This window comes from Seriola aureovittata, chromosome 19, assembly GCF_021018895.1.
Source record: "Seriola aureovittata isolate HTS-2021-v1 ecotype China chromosome 19, ASM2101889v1, whole genome shotgun sequence".
Classification (NCBI taxonomy): Eukaryota; Metazoa; Chordata; class Actinopteri; order Carangiformes; family Carangidae; genus Seriola; species Seriola aureovittata.
Window position 1 is genome coordinate 15,516,531 of NC_079382.1, and position 18,858 is coordinate 15,535,388.

The 18,858-nt window shown below is 39.5% G+C and overlaps 2 protein-coding genes across 2 annotated transcripts in view; both read left to right on the forward strand.

Moving 5' to 3' along the window:
• The first annotated feature begins 466 nt into the window (after window positions 1-466).
• On the forward strand, window positions 467-7,277 carry dtl (denticleless E3 ubiquitin protein ligase homolog (Drosophila)). The gene is made up of 15 exons (XM_056405646.1): window positions 467-607; window positions 1,582-1,719; window positions 1,825-1,917; window positions 2,001-2,062; window positions 2,331-2,451; window positions 2,777-2,842; window positions 3,031-3,146; window positions 3,253-3,326; window positions 3,443-3,549; window positions 3,646-3,750; window positions 4,289-4,401; window positions 4,523-4,612; window positions 4,823-4,946; window positions 5,199-5,845; window positions 6,283-7,277. Exons 1-15 carry the CDS (start codon window positions 556-558, stop codon window positions 6,346-6,348), a joined length of 1,974 nt encoding a protein of 657 aa, XP_056261621.1. The 5' UTR covers window positions 467-555; the 3' UTR covers window positions 6,349-7,277.
• A 494-nt stretch (window positions 7,278-7,771) lies between these two features.
• The window catches only part of ppp2r5a (protein phosphatase 2, regulatory subunit B', alpha isoform), a 40,006-nt gene continuing 28,919 nt past the window's right edge, over window positions 7,772-18,858 (forward strand). Inside the window, exon 1 of the mRNA XM_056405495.1 lies at window positions 7,772-8,852. Coding sequence (XP_056261470.1) covers window positions 8,705-8,852 — 148 coding nt within the window. The 5' untranslated portion in view covers window positions 7,772-8,704. The remainder of the gene's footprint in view (window positions 8,853-18,858) is intronic.

The window sequence follows — 18,858 nt, forward strand, 5'->3', positions numbered from 1 at the left end:
TTGTACTTTTTACTCCACTACATTTATTTCACAAGTCCTTGTTAGTTATTTTTCACATTAAAATTTTTACATAGAATGCATTTTGTCGCTTTATATAATTAGACGCACAGTTATAGATTAAACTTAAAATATATAAAGCAGTTAAAATCATGTCCATTTTAAGTACAAATTTGAATGCACTATTATTGACTATTGTTACGGGTTATTACTGAATACTTATTCCATCACTGCATATTTACAGAACACTTCCTGGACCACCCAAAACAAAGGTGATTTTCTGTCTGGGTAATTCGGTAGTAATTGTGGCAAACTTGACAAACTTTACAAACCGGCGGCACGGACAAAGCGGATGAGGAAGTGCCGTTGTAGAGGAAGTTGCTGTTTCCACCAATGGCAGAGAGCGACGCAAGTTTAGCGGGGGATTCAGTCCCTGTGCTCAGGAGATCTGTTCGCGGGAAACACAAGCAGCATCAGCAACAGGCAAAGAGACCACCAGCTAACTTCTCGAGATTATTAAAAAAATAATCGTGGATCGTCTTCTGCTGGAGTGTGGAGATGCTTTTCCGCTCTATCGTTGACAGAGGAGTGGGCAGACGACGGCAGAATGGTGAGACAATGAGTGTGTGGAGGTATTACTGTGTGAGCTCTGCGGGTTATTGTGCTACATACACAGCTACAGGCGAGCTTTAGCCAGGTTAACATACAGATATTTAACGTAAATCTTTCTATTTTATGTTTACTTCACTATAAGCGTGAAAGAGTCATTAGCAATGGATGGACTTAACTATAAAAAAGCTGTAAAACATGCAGGTTTATTGTCAGAAAAGCATATTACAGTATGTACCCATCTGAAAATTGAGAGACGTAAAAATGTTGAGGGGAGTTTCAAAAGCAAAGTTTTTACTTGTAAATTGTACAATTTCTTGGTGACAAGCAGCTACTCCTTTAAAAAACTCCTTAATAATGCAATTAAAATTTTGGACAGGAGGCCAATCAGATCTCATTACTTTCATGTCTTTAAGAAAGTAAAGGTCTTAAGTTTTGATCATGACATCAATATTGGCCTAAATAAACAGGCTTCTTATGTGTTCTGTGAACCTTCTTCGGGTTTCTGGATCAGTGACTTAAGATGTGCAATAGCAACTAGCATTTCTAGTAGTTATTGGTTAATCTGCCAACTATTTTATCAAGTCATTGTCATTTGAGAAAAACCTGGAAGCAGGGAAAGTTTGCCATTTTTGGATAGATAATTAGTAAAGTTATTATTTGGTGATTAAAATAGTTGCTGATTAATTTTCTGTCCATCTGTTAATTGATTAGTTGAGTAATTGTTGCAGCTGTAGTGTGTCAAAAGGGAAATGTATGGCACACGTTCTGAAAAACTCCTTTGGACAGTACAGTACCTTTTTAGACCTTCTCCACATGAGGGATCAAAATGTGGATCCATACTTGCAGATCCCAAAATTATCACATGGTCTTGTCTCTTAATGTGGTGGAGCAGGCTCCAAATAAAATATTTTATAATGAAATATTTTTGTTTATTTTAGTACAGCATCTGACTAAATGCTATTTCCTGTGCAGCCCTCCCTGCAGATTCTTGGCCCAGGTACCCCCTGAGCTCCCTGCTGCAAGGCTACCAGTGCGTTCGACACGACGAACACGTCTCCTATGGCAACCTGGGTGACTCCGTACCACCGTTTGGATTGGCTTTCTCCTCTGGTAACCCACCTGCATTTTTTCATCAGATGAGGCACATCAGAGCTGGTGGCTGTTGTCGTTTATTTGACTAACTGGCACGTACCCTCTTCTCTCATCTCTCTTTAGCTGGGGACCTGCAGAATATCCTCGCAGCAGCTAATGAAGAAGGCATCGTTAGGATCTACAACACAGCGAGCCGAGAAAACCCGCTTCTTAAAGGTATGTGTAGAGACTTCTTTGTTCACAATTGTCCTGTCCATCATCAGGGAATAGCAGTGGCTCATGGTATGTGAACTTTACAGAATGGCTGGCTCACGAGAATGCTGTCTTTGACATCGCCTGGGTCCCCGGAGAGTCTCAGTTGGTAAATATAAATTAATTCCATATTGTCAGTCATGTCCTCTGTGAATCAGAGACATCTTTTAAATATTGTCTTTAAATGCATTTATTGAGTATGTTTGGATATTTGTCACATATTCATATTTTCACATGCTCTTGTGATTCCTTGTAATTCCTCATTTTGTATTATTTTCTCTTTTTTTTTCTCTCCATGCATTTATTTATTCATTTATTTATTTATTGATTGCTGCACACATGCTGCACATTGTAATCTCTCGGTGTATCTTCCACAGGTTACTGCTGCAGGTGATCAGATGGCCAGGTTATGGGATGTGAAGTCAGGAGACATGTTGGGAAGTTTCAAGGGCCACCTCTGCAGTCTGAAATCTGTTGCATTCACACATCAGGAGAAAGGTACATTATGTACTTGAGCAAATATATAGCCAGGGGCTGTTAAAAACAGGAAAACACTGTGTTGGTGGTGTCTCGATTACATAATACAGCATATTGAAGGTAGATGTAGGAGCTATGGTAACCAGTTAACTGAATATTTAGATACTATATACCTTTGCCTGCTGTTGTGGCACTAAACCATAAAAACATGCAGAAATGTTATTGGGTCTTGATCTAAAAATACAAAAGATGCATAGCATGGCAAAATGGCTTATAAGGTTAAATTTTTCATTTAAATTTCATATGTATTTCATTAATGAGGCTTTGTTTGTCCTGTATTCAACAGCTGTGTTCTGTACTGGAGCCAGAGATGGAAATATTATGGTCTGGGACACCAGGTGCAGCAAAAAAGGTATTGATTAGATCAGATATAAGTTACCAAGGTTTCTTTTGATATTCTGTGATGTTTATATTTTGCCCTACCACATCTTCTTTTGGTAAAATGGTAGAAGCCGATGGAGTTTATGGGACAAAAACCGAACGATTGTGGTCATTCATATATTTGGCAGAGTGTTTGATCGTATTGTGTCTTCCTCTCAGATGGTTTCTACAGACAAGTAAAACAGATCAGCGGCGCTCACAACAAAGCAGAGACAAACCCCCCCTCTAAAACGAAGAAGAGACGGAGCAGCATGCGCGGCATGGCTCCCAGTGTGGTGAGTTTCCTTAATACCTGACCCTGCTTACTGAAATGAAGTGGAACAGAGACTAGGGAGGCGGAGAGGCGAGGTTGATCTTCAATCACTTCATCTTTTTTTGCAGGATACCCAGCAGAGTGTCACAGTGGTTTTGTTTCGGGATCAGCATACCCTCATCTCGTCTGGGGCTGTTGATGGGTAAGAAACAACTTCTTTTTGATTAACGTGCATCAAGTCGACGTGAAATGACTCATCAGCGTGAGCTTTTGCGTTGTCGTGTTGATTTTTGTCGTTTTGTTGTTCCTGCTTACCAGAGTAGTCAAGATGTGGGATCTGAGAAAGAACTACACTGCACACCTTCAGGATCCTGTTCCCCTGCAGATGTACCCGTACCCGGGTTCTTCCATGCGCATGCGACTGGGTTAGTTTTGTGCTCAAACTTGGCGTTACGTTTACATGGAGTTGAATGCAAGTCATGAAAAATAAACTGAGGTTTCATTTTTTGCATGTCTTGCAGGTTATTCCGGACTTGCTCTGGACTCCACAAGATCCAATGTCATGTGTAACTGCACTGATGATAATATTTACATGTTCAACGTCAGTGGAATAAAAACGACTCCAGGTAAACGAGGGCTCCACTCATACTGTACATGTTGTGTAATTGTGCAAAAATAAGCCTTTTCCTGTTTATCACTTATTTATTACCATTGTATATCACTAGATGGGGCTGCAAACTAATGTCCTTTGGCTTAACTATAATGAGGAGCAGGGCCGTGTTTGATACAGAGGAAATGTAGAGATGCAGGGACTTAGTGTGCTTATCCTAATGACATTTCAATCAGAGTTTTTAAGGTGTAAAAGAGAGATTACTACCCCTAACTCGGGAGCTAACTAGCACCAAATCAACTAGCAAACTGGGCAGCCATCTTGATGCATATTGCAAAACATTACAGCACAAAGCAGATACTTGGTGTGTAGGATCTTCTTTTTTTCTTTTTCTTTTTTCAGTCACTGAAGGAAAGTTGTGTTTCTCTGGTTACATCTCCTTCAGGCTCATGTCATTGCTTTGCCTTGCTCTTTGTTTCTGTGTAATCTCAGGCTTGTTTGCTCTCTGAATCACAACTTTAGTTTTAATATTCCTGCTTGTTTTTCTTCCACAGTGGCAGTTTTCAGTGGCCACCAGAACTCCTCATTTTATGTAAAGTCCAGTATTAGCCCAGATGACCAGTTCGTGGCCAGTGGCTCAAGTGACAATCACACATACATCTGGAAGGTAAGGTCTTCGTTTTATTCTGCCCTTATATCATGGAAATGGTTTAGTTTATGTCTGCAGTGCTTAAGGGTAATGCAATATGTTTTTAGGTTTTTCACCTATTTTTTATTATCTATTTCAGATCACTGATCCGCAACATCCTCCCATGATGCTTCAAGGCCATAGTGAGGAAGTGACATGTGTTTCATGGTGTCCAACAGACTTCACTAAGGTAGGTCAGCAAACCACAACAGCTTTTGAAAATGTGTTAACAAGTCACAATCAGCTGTGTTAGTATCATGACCTCCATCTTGTTTCCTTTGTGAAAAACCTACAAATGATTCCAAGGTTTTTTATGTTTCCCTGCTGTAAAGCTGAGTGGTTTTAATAGGCCAGGAAGCTGGATTTAGGCTCTGTGTAATCCCCATTGCTCTGTTGGCAGATTGCTTCCTGTTCGGATGACCACACTGTACGGATCTGGAGGCTTCAGCGGGAAATGGATGGAGCTCAGTCTGCCGTGGGAGAAGCCAACCTTGTAGGCTGGGCACATCCTAAATCCCCCACAAGTAAGAATTGCAACTACCTTCCTGCCATTGATCTACCGTGTAATCATATGCATGTTGTCTTTTCCCGTACTGCTATTTTAGCTAGAAAAACGTGACGACAACGTTTCAGATGTTGTGCTGCTGTCCAAGCACAAGGAATATGGAAGAGCTTCTTCATAGATCACTGTTTTTCCTGCAGTTGAATACAAAATATGTGAGTCAAAGTACATGTGATGTCACAGCGGACTAACAATGACTTCTGCTTTTGTCAAGGGCCTTCAGTCATAGCTGAGACAACTCCTGCCAAGACCCAGAGGACAGAGAGTCTTGGAGGCCTGACTTCACCCCAGCTAGCTGTCTGTGCTCCCAGTAGAGCTGCCCTGCCTCTGCCCTCCAGCACCACTTCACCTATCCAGTCTCAGGGTGCAAAGGCTGCTGCTGTCCGCCAGAGAACACCAACTTCTATCAAACAGTGGTTATCTCCGAGCCATGGCTCTCCCAGTCAGGTCAGCACTCCTCTCCGCAGGGTGTTGAGCCCGTGCCCCCAGAGCCCGGCGAGCAGCACCTCTCCCACTGAGCGACGGGCCAAACGCAGGCTGGAGACTGGCGGCGGTGCATCTGCAGGCTGTGAGGGTGCAGAACAATGTGACTGTGTTACTGAACTTTACCCTGCGGCCAAGAGAAGCCGGGCACTGTCTGGTATCTGCTGCCCTGCTCAGGAGAGCCGGGTACAAACAGACTGTCACACAGAGGACAAGCAAGCCTCATCTAGACAGAGTGGCAAGGAGAATTACTCTCCCAGACGAATGGACTGGCTGTCTGTGATGGGCCAAAAGATGAAAAAAGGTCACGGAAGCCCGAGCACTCCCAGAAGTCCCAGTAACTCTAAGAAACAAGAAGGCAAGACACCAGCTTCACCGGTAAGTACAGAACTCCCAGGTTTAGAAATGAATCTCCTACCTTTTCTCTGTTATTTTAATCTTTCTCTATGATGTCCTCTTAGACAAAACTTCCTCCTAGAGCCTTTTTTCTTGTCAGCATAAACATGTCTTTCACACAACCCTTAGATCATGAGAGACTGAAATATATTATATTATATATTTCTTCAAGGTAGACTGAACCAGTTCACTTATTTAACAGTAGGGAAGCTCACCATGAAAACACAAAAAAATGTGTCATTTCTCCTGGCTGTGCAATGTTATTAATGCTTTCTTTCACTTTCAGTTACTTGGAATGTTCCCAGTCTAGAAATTCAAACTTAAAGTTGCTGAATAAGGATAACTGCTTTGCAAAAGAAACACACAGGTTTGGGGGATTAACTGAGGTCTGCGTTTTTTTTTTGTTTCTTGTTTTTCAGACAACCCGCTCACCGCGAACCATGAAGAAAATCTCCACATATTTCTCGAGACAGCCTTCGGAGTGACCTACATGAGCCAATCAGATGATCCGTGCTTTTGTTTAAAATGCTATGTTTTTATTTTGGGTATTTTTAAGCAGGACCCACAAGCAATAAGCCTCTAAGTGAGTCCAGGTTATGTGAGTACATGAGCCTGGATGTTGCACAGAGAGTGACAAAACAGTCATTCTGCATATTTGATGCTGCATTTTTCACATCCAAAGAGGCTGTTTTTTTTGGTTTGTTTTTTTTTAAATTGGGTCATAGGTTTTTGCATTTACCACCTACACAATTTTTCTGGTGCTGTGCTGAATTGCTCTGCTTTAGAAATCAGATTGCATTTTGCAGAGAAAATCTTTCATTTTACTCAAATCTGACAACTTTAACCGATGTATTACCATTAAATACAAGAGCCCATGTTTAATGGAGTTGTTGAGGAGGTTAACCAGGTATTAATCCTCAAGTGCAGAGAAAAATATGTCTACAGGTGTGGACGTTTTTGAGTTCTGCTAAAAAAAAAAAAAAAAAAGAAGAAATCACCATTTATTTACTCAAATGCTTGATCTTTGAGACCTTTTTATGAACTTAACTAAGGTTTAAACCATAAGCTGGGCACAGATAGGCTTTGTAACAGTTTGTACGCACGCCATTATATCTTAATCTTTTTGGGTATTTTCATACAGGGATTTTGACCTTTTTCTGCCAGTGTTACACATGAAATTCTGCTAAATGTGTTTTTTCTTGAGCAAATGCTTAAGTTGTTTATATGTACAAAATAACCAATGATTGTTGCTTGGCTCATCTGTATTTAATTAACACAAACTTCCTGTGGTCTGTTCTTATTAAATTGAAAATAGTTTTCAAAGTGTGTGTTATGTGAATAGATGTATATTGTATAACAAATATTCTTCTATTCTCAGCTGATTAAAGCTAAAATATGCAGTATTTCATCATCATCCCCTGTCCTAGAACATATTTTTATTTAACCAGATGTTTACATAGTTTGAATTATGATTGATATTAAGCTGAATGGGTGAGAGCAGCTGCTTGGGGTAGGAAAATGCACAGGAAAAGGAGGAAATTTTAATCTTTTATTTGAAGAGACAGTACCGTCACGTACATAACGTGAAGGCACTGTCTCTTCAAATAAAGTAAAGACAGATTCCCTTGCTTTCAATGGTAAATATGTTTATATGCTGCAGTCTTGATGTTTTGAGGCTACTGCAGTAACTTTCTCTGACCATTAATACTGTACTTACTACAACTGCCACTCCTCATTCAACTGCACAGCGTCACGTATTTGTTTTCACATGTCACATGTTCAGGCCCCGCGTTCTCTACCACCTGATTGGTTTAAAAAGTTTCCAGGTTTTTAATTCTCTGCCTGTGATTGGCCGTTGCAACTGTCGCTCGTTGACGTAAGCTTGTCAAGCTCTGCAGTCCACCAAACAGCCGAGTCCGATAGAGAGCGACGGAGCGGCGGTACTGGGAGTGTTTTATGGCTGCCTACTCAGCACGACATCTAGTAATTTGTTGTATTTGAGAATACTGGGTCTTTTTAGAGGCCGTGAAACTGGCGCTCTATATTCAGCGAGGACTGCAGCTAAAATAAAGTCACCCGTATGTGCACACGGCTAACTTTTTGCTAACTGAGACTCAGCCGTCGAGTGAAATTGAACTTCATCGATCGCGGATAGTTCTTCTGAAAATACACTCAACGGAAGTCTAACTAGGATTAAAACCCAGCGCTGGAACACCTTGACTCTGCATTTCCACGGAGAACTGTATGAATTTCATGGGGCAATCGTCTGTTGTAACTCGCCTCCCATCAACAGCGGTTCAAACTATTGTCGTAGTAGCATACATTAACGTCAGCTAATTTTAGCCAGCTAGCTAGGAACATTAGCTTGCAGCCTAGCAGTACAGTAGTTTGCTGTTGGCAGTACTTTAGCCTACTACTCATCCAGGCAACTTTTTTATGACGATGTCTTTCATATGTTTTGCAACAGGTTGACTGTTTGCAAACACGATGATGCAACAAAAGACATCGGAAATTTAGAAACTTAAGTGATATTTGTTTGTGTTGCTTGTACCGCGGGCAATGTCATGAGTTGTACTTAGGCTTTTTTGGTTCGTGTTTTGAAGACCGTCCCCGTGTTTCAGAAAACAAGTTACTCCTATGATGCAGCCTTTGGACACAGTCTAACTCCAATACCGACCTAACATGTTGGATCATACACAGTAACGCAAGACTTGGATTGGAGACGAGCTTCAAGTGGTGCCGTTTGCTCCATATTTTGTGCTGATGTAAACGAAGAGGATCTTTCAGTTGACCTAGGGATACAATAGCTTGTCTGAAGTCTTCATCAGTTCATGCATCAAAATGTCGGCCATCTCTGCATCCGAGAAAGTGGACGGGTTTACGAGAAAGTCCATGAGGAAGGCCCAGAAACAGAGAAAATCCCAAGGCTCCTCTCAGTATCGCACTCAGAGCGCTCCAGTTGAGCTTTCACCGCTGCCGCAGCTCAAAGGTACGGTAAGAGGATGAAGGGGTCTGCCGCTCAAAATAGGCTGTCTGTCATTACCAGTGTTTTGTGTGTTACGCTAAATCAGCAACAATGACATTCAGCTCGTGAAAGCAATTTATGCAAATTATGTACGCAATTTACGCACATGCCACTGTGCATAGCCTAAGCCAACCATGTTTAAACCTGCTGGCCAGGGGAATACACTGGTGCAGAGTTGTGGACGCATCTGCAAACATTTCCCTCTCAGTTACATGCTTCTTTTCCCCTGAACAAGCAGTTTGGAAGAATTGACCAGAGGGAATTTGAAAAAAATGACATGACTTTGCCAAATTGGAGTACATCCGTTTTGTGCTCTTGAGTTTTGCCAACAAGTTCAGTTTGCATTACTGTCGCTTTGTACTTACTGCCAAGTTACAAGGTGTTTTTATGGAAACAGAATAGCCTCATGTGAGCAGATAGGACTGAATTGACATGCACAGGCACATCCAGAGGGTGATGTTGAAGAATGGGTTAAGAGGGATTTAATGCTTTTGCATCAAGGTGTTTTGGAGGCGAGATGCAACTCTGCCAGATGTATCTCCAGAGTTGCTGGTAGAGAGTGTTGAAAGTGAAGACAACATTGAGCATGTTGAGGACAGGCTCAGTAATCTTTTCTTTGTGGCTTGACAAGTTTATATTTTATGACATTGCAAATCACTTCCAGTGCAAACATGCTGAAGTATAACTGAAGTCTTGTGCCAGAGGCAGGATTGCTGGAAAATCTCAACGTACAAGTATATAAAACTGGCTTAACTCATTCCCATTCCTTCCCCTAAGCCAAATCATCCAAGCAAGTATAAGAACATGAATGTGTAACCTGCATGTCACAAGCTACTTGAGCCAAGCCTTATACTAAAGTTTGCTCACAATACTACAGTTGTATTCCACAACATTTCACAAGACTGAAAGGTACCTGGTGAGGAATATCACAATGCTGCACTTGTGAAAATTAGAACTACCAATTAAAACACCAGGTAAACTGATTTTGTTTGTTTGCAGTGGTGTGTGCGACCCTATCATGTCAGTGGTAACTTAGCCATAGGATATTACAGAGGAAAGTACAAGAAAGCAAAAATGCATCAAGTGAAACATGATGATGCGTGGGATAACATAACCCGTATTAGGCTTTGGAGAGTCTGTTGTCAGTTGATGCAGTCTGCTGTTGTAGGTGAAGGTGGGCATGTGGGGTGGAGGTCTGGTATGTCATGTGACCTTATCATGGAATCTGTTCCTTACCTGTCAAATGTAGTACTGCTCCTCCTAAAAGGAGAAATGCCTCACATATTTGTTGAATTGTGTTGATTGCCTGCTATTTTCTTAACCACAAATAACACATATATGCATTTTAACAATATGTAAATGCAATGCAACATCTACATAAAGTCTTTACATTCATACAGTCAGTGTTTTTTTGCAACATGGCAGTTTGTTTCTCCATTACATAGTTATATATTTTATACTCAGATGTTGAATTCTTCTATGCAATTTATTCCAACACAAACACACCATGATTGGTATGAGCTCAAATTCAGTTTTTGACCTGTGGCCATTGTAGTTTATTAACATGCTTTCAGTACTTGGCAGCAGTTAGGTTTTGATTTGAAAACTGCACTGACATGAACTGGCACATGACATGAATGCACAACAAAATTAGACCTTCTTGGCCATTTTTTTCTTTCAAAAACTGTGATTACATGATAAATCTAAGCATGCACCTGGCTAGATAGCTGTTGGTTGTCTTCCTATAGCCTGTGGTTAAATGCGACACTGCTGAGTCTGCTTACAACTGTGTGTATTTAAGGTCCATTCACAACCATGCATGCATTTCCAGTGTCTACTTTAAAACATTTTCACAAGTTATTTGACTGTAGTGCAGCAATCAGCTTGCATTGTTTATGTTAAGCTAACGTAATACAGGGGAATGGAAATATTGAATTAGAGTTTTGGTTGAACTTTGTCTACAGTATCTCAAAGACATAACACTGTGTGATTTATTAAACTATAGCGGTGTAACACTTCATTGTATAATCACAGCATAATGTTGTAGAGACTACTGTTGAGAATTTAGAATAATAAGTTTTGGCAGCAGCCCTAATCCTGATTCATATTGCTTTTTTATTTTAACAGAATGGCATTATCAAATCTAATGACACAACTTAAATTTGACATTTGCTCACATTTATAATGCAGACAAACCTCAACAAATTATGAACAGTGTTGATGTTACTGGTAAGAGCAGAGGTGAGGTAAGAAACTTGCCCGGTCAAGTAGTTGGAAGTTTTCAACATGATGCAGCTTCTCATATACTGAAAACAAAAGAATGTCTCAAACAAGTTGGAATCAAGGATTAAGTCTTTACTATTTTATTGTTTATCTTATATAATACATACAGAGAGCAGATAGTATTAAAGCAGGAATTTGAAACAGTTGATATGATTTTCCCAGACTAGAGCGTTGCACCACAACAATACCCAAAATCGTCTTGAAACAGCGTAGCAGCAACTGCCTTGTTGTCTAGCATTAAAGTGGCAGCAAAATTATCCCATTCTCTCCAACTAAAAGCTTGAGGGTGATTTGTGCCTTGGCATGGTGAGTGCTTCTGGTATGGAAATATGGAAATCTCAGTTTATTCAATTTAAATCATTTAAATTCACATTGTCACACATTTCTTGAGGTTTGCATTTCTGATAGTACAGCAGTCAGGTTTCATTCTTAAATCAGATCATTTGCATATAATTCAATTAGATTATTGTTTATATGTATGTTGTGTGGGGAAAATGCTTGTAACAAGCTCATACAACAACTTTCATTTCTATGAAAATGTGTTTGAGAAGTGTTGTAATTAATCATCGGCATAACTGGAAAGCTTTTACAGTGACAGCACATGATAAGGGTTACCCACTTACTAAAAGTTTGACTTGGAAAAATGTTTTTGGTGATTGCTTTTGCAGCAAAATCTGTGGAGTCTTGTGTCTCACCACAGCAGACTGACACATGGGATTGTTATTTTCTCCTGTGGCAGTGGAACACAGTTGTGAATGATCACCGTAAGGACTTACAGATTGAGTTCAGTTGTCCTGGAACTGTGGATGTTCAAACTCTCTATTATTTTGAGCACCTGTAGGACCTTTCGTTCATGTTCAAACTATTGCATTTTTTCATTCATAAATGGAAATCCATAAATAAATAAATTTCTATTTCCGTCTACATTTGTACTTTACCTTGAGTATGTTTGCAGGACCAGTCTAAAATGTTTAATATTTAAATTCATTGAGTCTGTTATCTCTGTAGTGTGTGGTTACAAATAGGCTACATGCACAGGCACAGCTGTGCATACTTATTGTATGTTATAGTGTAAATTTTAAACAAAACAAAATGGCAACAGTGTTGGTCTCTGAGTGGGACCAACATTGTTGCCATTTTGAGACCAACATTTTTGCTATTATCTGTGGTATTGTGCTATCAGCTGATAACACTGTTTGAGTCAGTGTACACAGTTACCTAAAAGCCAAAAGTGATAGGAGTACAATGTCAACATGCAACAATAAATCCTTTTTATTAGTGTAAACCATGTATCCTGACATGGGTTCCCAAATTAGAGTGCATGCTTACCTGGCCTAATAAACTGAGATATGATGTTCAGTTTATCAGCACTATTCCTGGTTCATAGAGTAACCAGACCAGCTCCTAAAAGATAGTAGCCTGCAGAGATGCTTCTTCCCTCCTGCAGTGGAGAGGCTGGAGCGCTTATAGCTCCTGTTGTGTGATAGACACTGAAAAGATGAGTCACTCAGAGACCAACATTGTTGCCATGGTAGCCAGAAGCCTTGAGAGCAAGCCAGGGAAATGTTTTACTTTCCAAATACAGACTGCTTCATTTAGGCTGCTATTTCTGTCACTGGAGTGAAATTTTGAGCTGAGCCATGATTTCAAACTAGACCTAAGCTTATATTTTGGTGTTGTGGTGGTTATTGTCAATAGCCTAAATATAGTACACTAGTTGCACCATCAGTCTAAAAGCACATTGATTTTTATGTCCATGACTTGTTCTCACACATAGACCAAAGGTAGCTGTTCTGATGTGTTTCATCTTTTTCTCTTTTAAAGAAAATCTATTGATTCTTGAATCTGCTGATTGACACTTACTTCGTTCGTGAAGTCTTACTCCTTGATTTATCACATCTGTGAAGTGTATTCTACAGATTTAGTAATGCTCTCCGGTAACATTGTTTTGACTCATGATGTACTCGTGTTCAAAATCGATGCAGTAGAACCAGAGAAATCTTTTTTTATTCCATGTCTTCTTTGTCAAAACTGTACGCCTACATTACAACTCAACTGCAGACAGTTTGGTTGGAGAATTGGGTGTGTTATACTAGTAGTGGCTAATGTAGCCTGGAGTTGTTGGCCTCAAGCAGAGATGTGGAATGGGCTAGAGAGGTCTGGTATCCTCACTTCTTTCCAACCTCCACACCTTCATTTTTTATTTTCAAACTTGCAATCAGCTGATGCAATTTATCAGATTTTGCCACAAAAGGCTGTATACAACTTTTTGTCACATAGGCAGTAGAACTCCCCATGACCTGTAAACAGACTTTGTTGTGTAAAATCAGCAGTTCGCCTTAAAGCCACCCCCTTGGTTCCTAACCATCCATTCATCTGTTCTCCATTCGATCTTGAAATATAGAAAACTGTTAAATGCTAAAGTTACCATTAACTCTTACTTACTACTCTTACTCAGCCATACGGGAGCTAATCACTGATCACCATCCTCATTATGACCACAATAGCTGCACCTGTACCACTGTTTTCTGCTCCTGACACTGATGCCAGAATTTGACTGCAATCTTTTCCACCACCAGCCCTGATCTCCCTCTCTAGATTTAGAGTGATGATGGTCAGGGGGCCTTATATCACTAAATAGCTATGTGGCTCGTTTTGCATTGATCACCAGCTGCAGTCTGCACCAAATCTAGTATTTGTCAAGGATTAAATGGTGTGTACAATAGTTGAAAAAAGTCACCATGTATTGTTGGTGTTGCTTTGGCCTTTTTTTATCACAGTGCTAACTGTGCATTGTAATTTGTGAGTGCTGTAATAAATTAGTTGATGGACAGAGAATAGATCAACAAGGATGTAGATATTGGATTAATAATTTTAAGCAGACACTTTTGACTAACAAAGCACAACTTCCTATGGTTCTGAATTTACTGTTTTTCTCTGTTTTATATCATTTTAAATTGAGTATCTTTGGACTTTGGACTGTTGGTCAGACCAAGCAAGTAACTTTGAAATGTCAACTTGGAAATTGTAATGGACATCTTCACTATTTTCTGACATGTTATAACCTTCATGGTTAAGTACCAGAGTTTTAGCCAGCTTATAGCCAGTATCCTTCAGCAGTGGCTCATCAATGTCTGGTCATGAAATACATGGCCACTTTATTGGCCTATTGATTGACAAGTGTTTCCCACACAGTCTGTTTCCATCCTGTCTGCCAGCAGATGGAAAATCAATACATAATTTTCTAGGAAACAAAGAGATGAATCTGCTGTGTTGGACTGTGATTGTGTGTTTTTTTTCATGTCCAGGGTTTCTGCAGGTCTTTTTAAAGTTTTAAAAGGTATAAAATTCAATAATCAGAATTTTAGGCCTTTTTAAAGTTTTAAAAATTGATTGGATTATGAAGTTAACGTTACTTTTACTTTATGTAAGTTGCATGAACTACATAACTGCTGTAATGTTTAATGTGAAAAAATTCATTTACTTCGCAAGTAAGTCTGGGACTCCGGTTTTTCCTCATATCCTTTGCACTATGGACATGAAAAAGGTGTTCAATTGTTTTCATAATGTTGTTAAAAAGTCTTAAATTTATCTTGTTGAAACTTGAGGAAACCCTGTCTGTCACTGTCAGTTTCTTAATTTTTGCCTTGGGCAGGTCAGGAATCACTTCCACCTGTTTGTACAAAACCGGCGCTTCAACTTTATTTTGTGCTGGCAGTCTGCTGACTGAAGACTTGGGTTGTGTGCTTCTGTGCTCCCATTATGACCAGCTGCAACTAAGGCTGGGTGGTATTACATAATACATTTTTGACTGGACCAGCCATGGTTCAGCGCTGCATCCCAGTTGTGATGAAGGCAGAGTGTTGGACTTTTCCTATTGGCTGTTTTCAAAATGATTTGGAACATTTTCTGATATGTCTTCATGCAGCAGTTGAGCAACAGTTTTAATTTTTTATAACAGTGGTTCCGCAATAGTTTTCAACTATATCCGCAATTTCGCACGTTGAATATACACAGTCCAGACATATACCAGGTTTTGACCTAGTCTTGTTATGTATGCCACAGTATGTAATTTCCCCTTAATAAATTGAATACATGATTTTAATTGTTGGGATTGTACCTATATTTATTCTCTGGAGTGAAAGTGACAGTATTTATCATGTAACTTTCATACATCACGAAAGTTAAGAACTCATTATTGTGCGTGTGTGTGTATTCTGCCATCTCTTTTGCCATTTAGATATCAACATCTTGACATACAGTTATGCCATGTTTCAGCAACTAAATGGTGACTCAGACAAGAATGTCTTCTTTGTGGTTTTTCTTTCCTCACCAAAGCTAAATCTACTTGTGTCGGAGGCAAAGCGCTTTCTCTAACATTTATCACGCATGCAGACATGTTTCATGAATGTTTGGGGCCTGCCTTTCTTCATCTCATCACTAGTCTTTTATAAGTATGCAAATATGTGTTTTATCCTGAAAAGGCAGCGTTTGCTCACTTGTTGACATGCAGTAAATTGCATTGATGCGCTTTATGTGACACATAAGTGAAATATATGCTAAAGCAGAATATGGATGCAGCCACATCCGTATAACGATGCATATCTCTCACAGTGTGCCATTTATACTGGTCATACCTAGTGCTAACTGCTCTGTGACGAGGTGATGTCATTAAATGTCTTGTTTTGTCCAATCAGCAATACCCCACAATGTTCAATTTACCATATGTAGGGCCAAGAATAAAGCAAATTCTCCCATTTGAGAACCTTGAACCCATCAAAAATATTTGGCATCTTTGCTCGAAACATGACCCAAATGATGAAGCTATGATCAAAATAGTTTTTGTTTCATTTTCTTTCAATTGACCACCCAATAATTGACTAGTCTTTGCAGCTCTGTTCATATAATTCATTGATTAACTGCCAATTTCATAACTCTAAACACTTGACATAAAGTCTTGCAATACAGCAAATGAGCTCCACACTGACACTGACAATTACTAACTTCTAAGTGAACGTTCCCTGTTCTCTTTGTTTTGATATATAATATAGAGCCTTGCCCATCCAAAAAGTAACCCGTGTCATTTGTGCTTCCGCCCACCTTGTGGCTGGTCTCTGTTGTCTTTTTAATTTAAAAATAAAAACAGTAGCTGCTGGCAACTTGAAAAGAGACCATTTGGGATTGACGAGCCAATGACGTGAAGATAGACCTCGATTTGTTGAAATCTACTTTCCAAGACAGAAATAGGAATATGCCGGGCATCTAGTGTACCAGTATCATTCACCCTTTTTCCAAGTACAGTTATGACCTCTCTTGGCCAGATCGTCTGACATTCATCTTTCTCAGCAACACTAACACATGCTCAAGTTTCATAGTAACCCACAGAGGTAATGGGAGTAAAACAGGGGTAGTGGTTTCTCTGTGACAGGCTGGATCACTGCTCATAGTACATAGTACAAAGTCTAAAATAGAAGCAGACCCCTGAAGAGTTTGATTTATTTCCAAGGATTCTTTTCCCTTTCATGTTTGGCTCATCCTTGGACAGAGAAAAGCGGTCTGGTTGACTGCCTTTCACTTGTGCTTTCTGTGTCCATCTTTAAATGAACGTCTTTTTGGTTTTGAATAGGTTTGTAATTAGAAACTATTCTACAGAGAACCTAATAATTGGACTTTTTTTTTTTTTTTGCTGGAAAAATGCTACAATTAAGAAATTATCAAAATCATTGAAGATTATTTTTCAATTAGCCAATTTATTAATTGTTGCATCTCTACCTCTGAATAGTATAGGTCATATAAACACGATTTAGAAACGTCTGAACGATGCTGAGTTAACTGTTGAAGATCTCAGTTAGGTAAACAAACCTATTAGCCACAGCTGTTTCTTATTACCATGCTGCTAGTGGCTGATTTCCTGAGAACAACATGCAGTTTACTGCCATGATTGCCTCCATTTCCCCCATCTTGTCCCCTTTTGGGGGATTTTACTTGTTTGCAGTTTAACATTTACGCCAGTGTTTAACTCAGGGTTGGGTAGCCTGATGGTTATAGGCCTTACAATGTCACCTCATAGAGGATAACAGTTGACATTGGAGTGACTTTAACTTGTTTTAACCTAATGTTCTCATGATAGTTGCCATTACTGTAACACTCTACTCAAAGAATATCTTCACTATACCCAAACAAAACCTACAGAACAAAGTGCGTTTATTTTAGTTTCTCTGTCTTATCTTAGCTATTGAGCCTGGGCAATAATTAGATGTAGTCAAACTGCAGAGCTGAAACGATTTGTCAGTTAATTGATTAGTTGACAGAATATTAGTTTGCAACTCTTTTGATAATCAGACAATCATTTGATTTACTTTTCAAGCTGAAATTTTAGGATTTGCTTCTTTATTCTATTGTTACATGATTGCTAATTAAATATCTTTGAGTTTGAGTGCTTCTTCATCAGTTTTATTGCTTTGTGTAAATGTGATATTGTATCTTTACTCACTTTTATAGTGTTGTTCTGTAAGTAAATAACTCAGAAATGTTAAATTGTGGTGCAGTTACAGTGCTTTGTTTGAAGAAAATGTAAAACACAAACTACCAGTTCAAATATTATCATGCATTGTAAAGTAAAAATGTGTTGTTGTATTCTGAGTATTTAGTCTCAAGTCTTTTCTAAGTGGCAGTCCTCATTTTGGTTCTTTGCATTCAGTCTGCATTGCCCAGTTTTGCATCTGCTCACAAATCATATAATACTTTGTGCGTTAAATTGACTTTACCCATAATATTTTCTTTACTTCTCTAATATTTTCTGAGTGTAGATTACATTAAATCAGTTCAAGATTCTTTAGGCCGTTCGCTGGTTGCAGGTTGTGACATATTGTGCCAGCATTAATTCTAATGTTCACTCTAAACAACTGTGGAGACTCGTCTAAACCAAGTTGTATGTTTGGTAGCATCTTACCCAACCAGTTCAGCAGCTGTAGTGTGACCTGTGTGACATCACTGCTGTCATGCATTAATGGACACATTTAGTCTACAGTATGCTGTCACTCCTGTTTTTTTACAGCTCACCAGTCATATTCTGCACATATTGAGGCACTTCACAATTCCTTCAACATGGTTTCTGCAGTGTTTCCAACAGATTGAGAATTTAATGGCGGTGGGTATGACTGATGTGCATGCAGATGCAGTTTAGACGGGGAGAATGAAACCCAGGTTACAATTTACAGATGTCCCCTAAATGCCTCACTTGCAGGATATCGGTAGATGATACCTAGACGCCTGGGCACAGAGAAGCCTCTAGTCTCCACTTCAAGAGATACCTAAGATGAAGCCGAGTGTGTTTATCTATCTGGGCGGGTCCTAATCTACCTGGGCAGGCCGCCCAAGTAGAGCCTATATAAGGGAAATGCTGTGTCTAAAAAGATTATTCATTCGTTCTCTTACGGATTGGCAGATCATAACCTAAACCACAGTCCTTATTTTACCTTTAACCATCAATGACCTAAAATATTTGGGTGGCAGTTTGCTGTGACCATGGAAGAATCCCATAGTGCTGCTTTTAAACCAGCCACACTTGAAGGATCTATTCTTTTAGGTCTGTGCTTTTACTTTTACTTCGGTGTACATCAGTCACGTTGGTTATTAACTTTGTTTAAGCAGCAGATGTGGAGCTACAGGTCATTGATGCAAGAGT

Bases quoted from the DNA above. Each gene is read 5' to 3' on its own strand.
- dtl (XM_056405646.1), top strand. From the start codon at position 556: ATGCTTTTCCGCTCTATCGTTGACAGAGGAGTGGGCAGACGACGGCAG. The intron at 4,402-4,522 runs GTAAGGTCTTCG...TATCTATTTCAG, and splicing joins ATCACACATACATCTGGAAG to ATCACTGATCCGCAACATCC. The intron at 4,947-5,198 runs GTAAGAATTGCA...GCTTTTGTCAAG, and splicing joins ACATCCTAAATCCCCCACAA to GGCCTTCAGTCATAGCTGAG.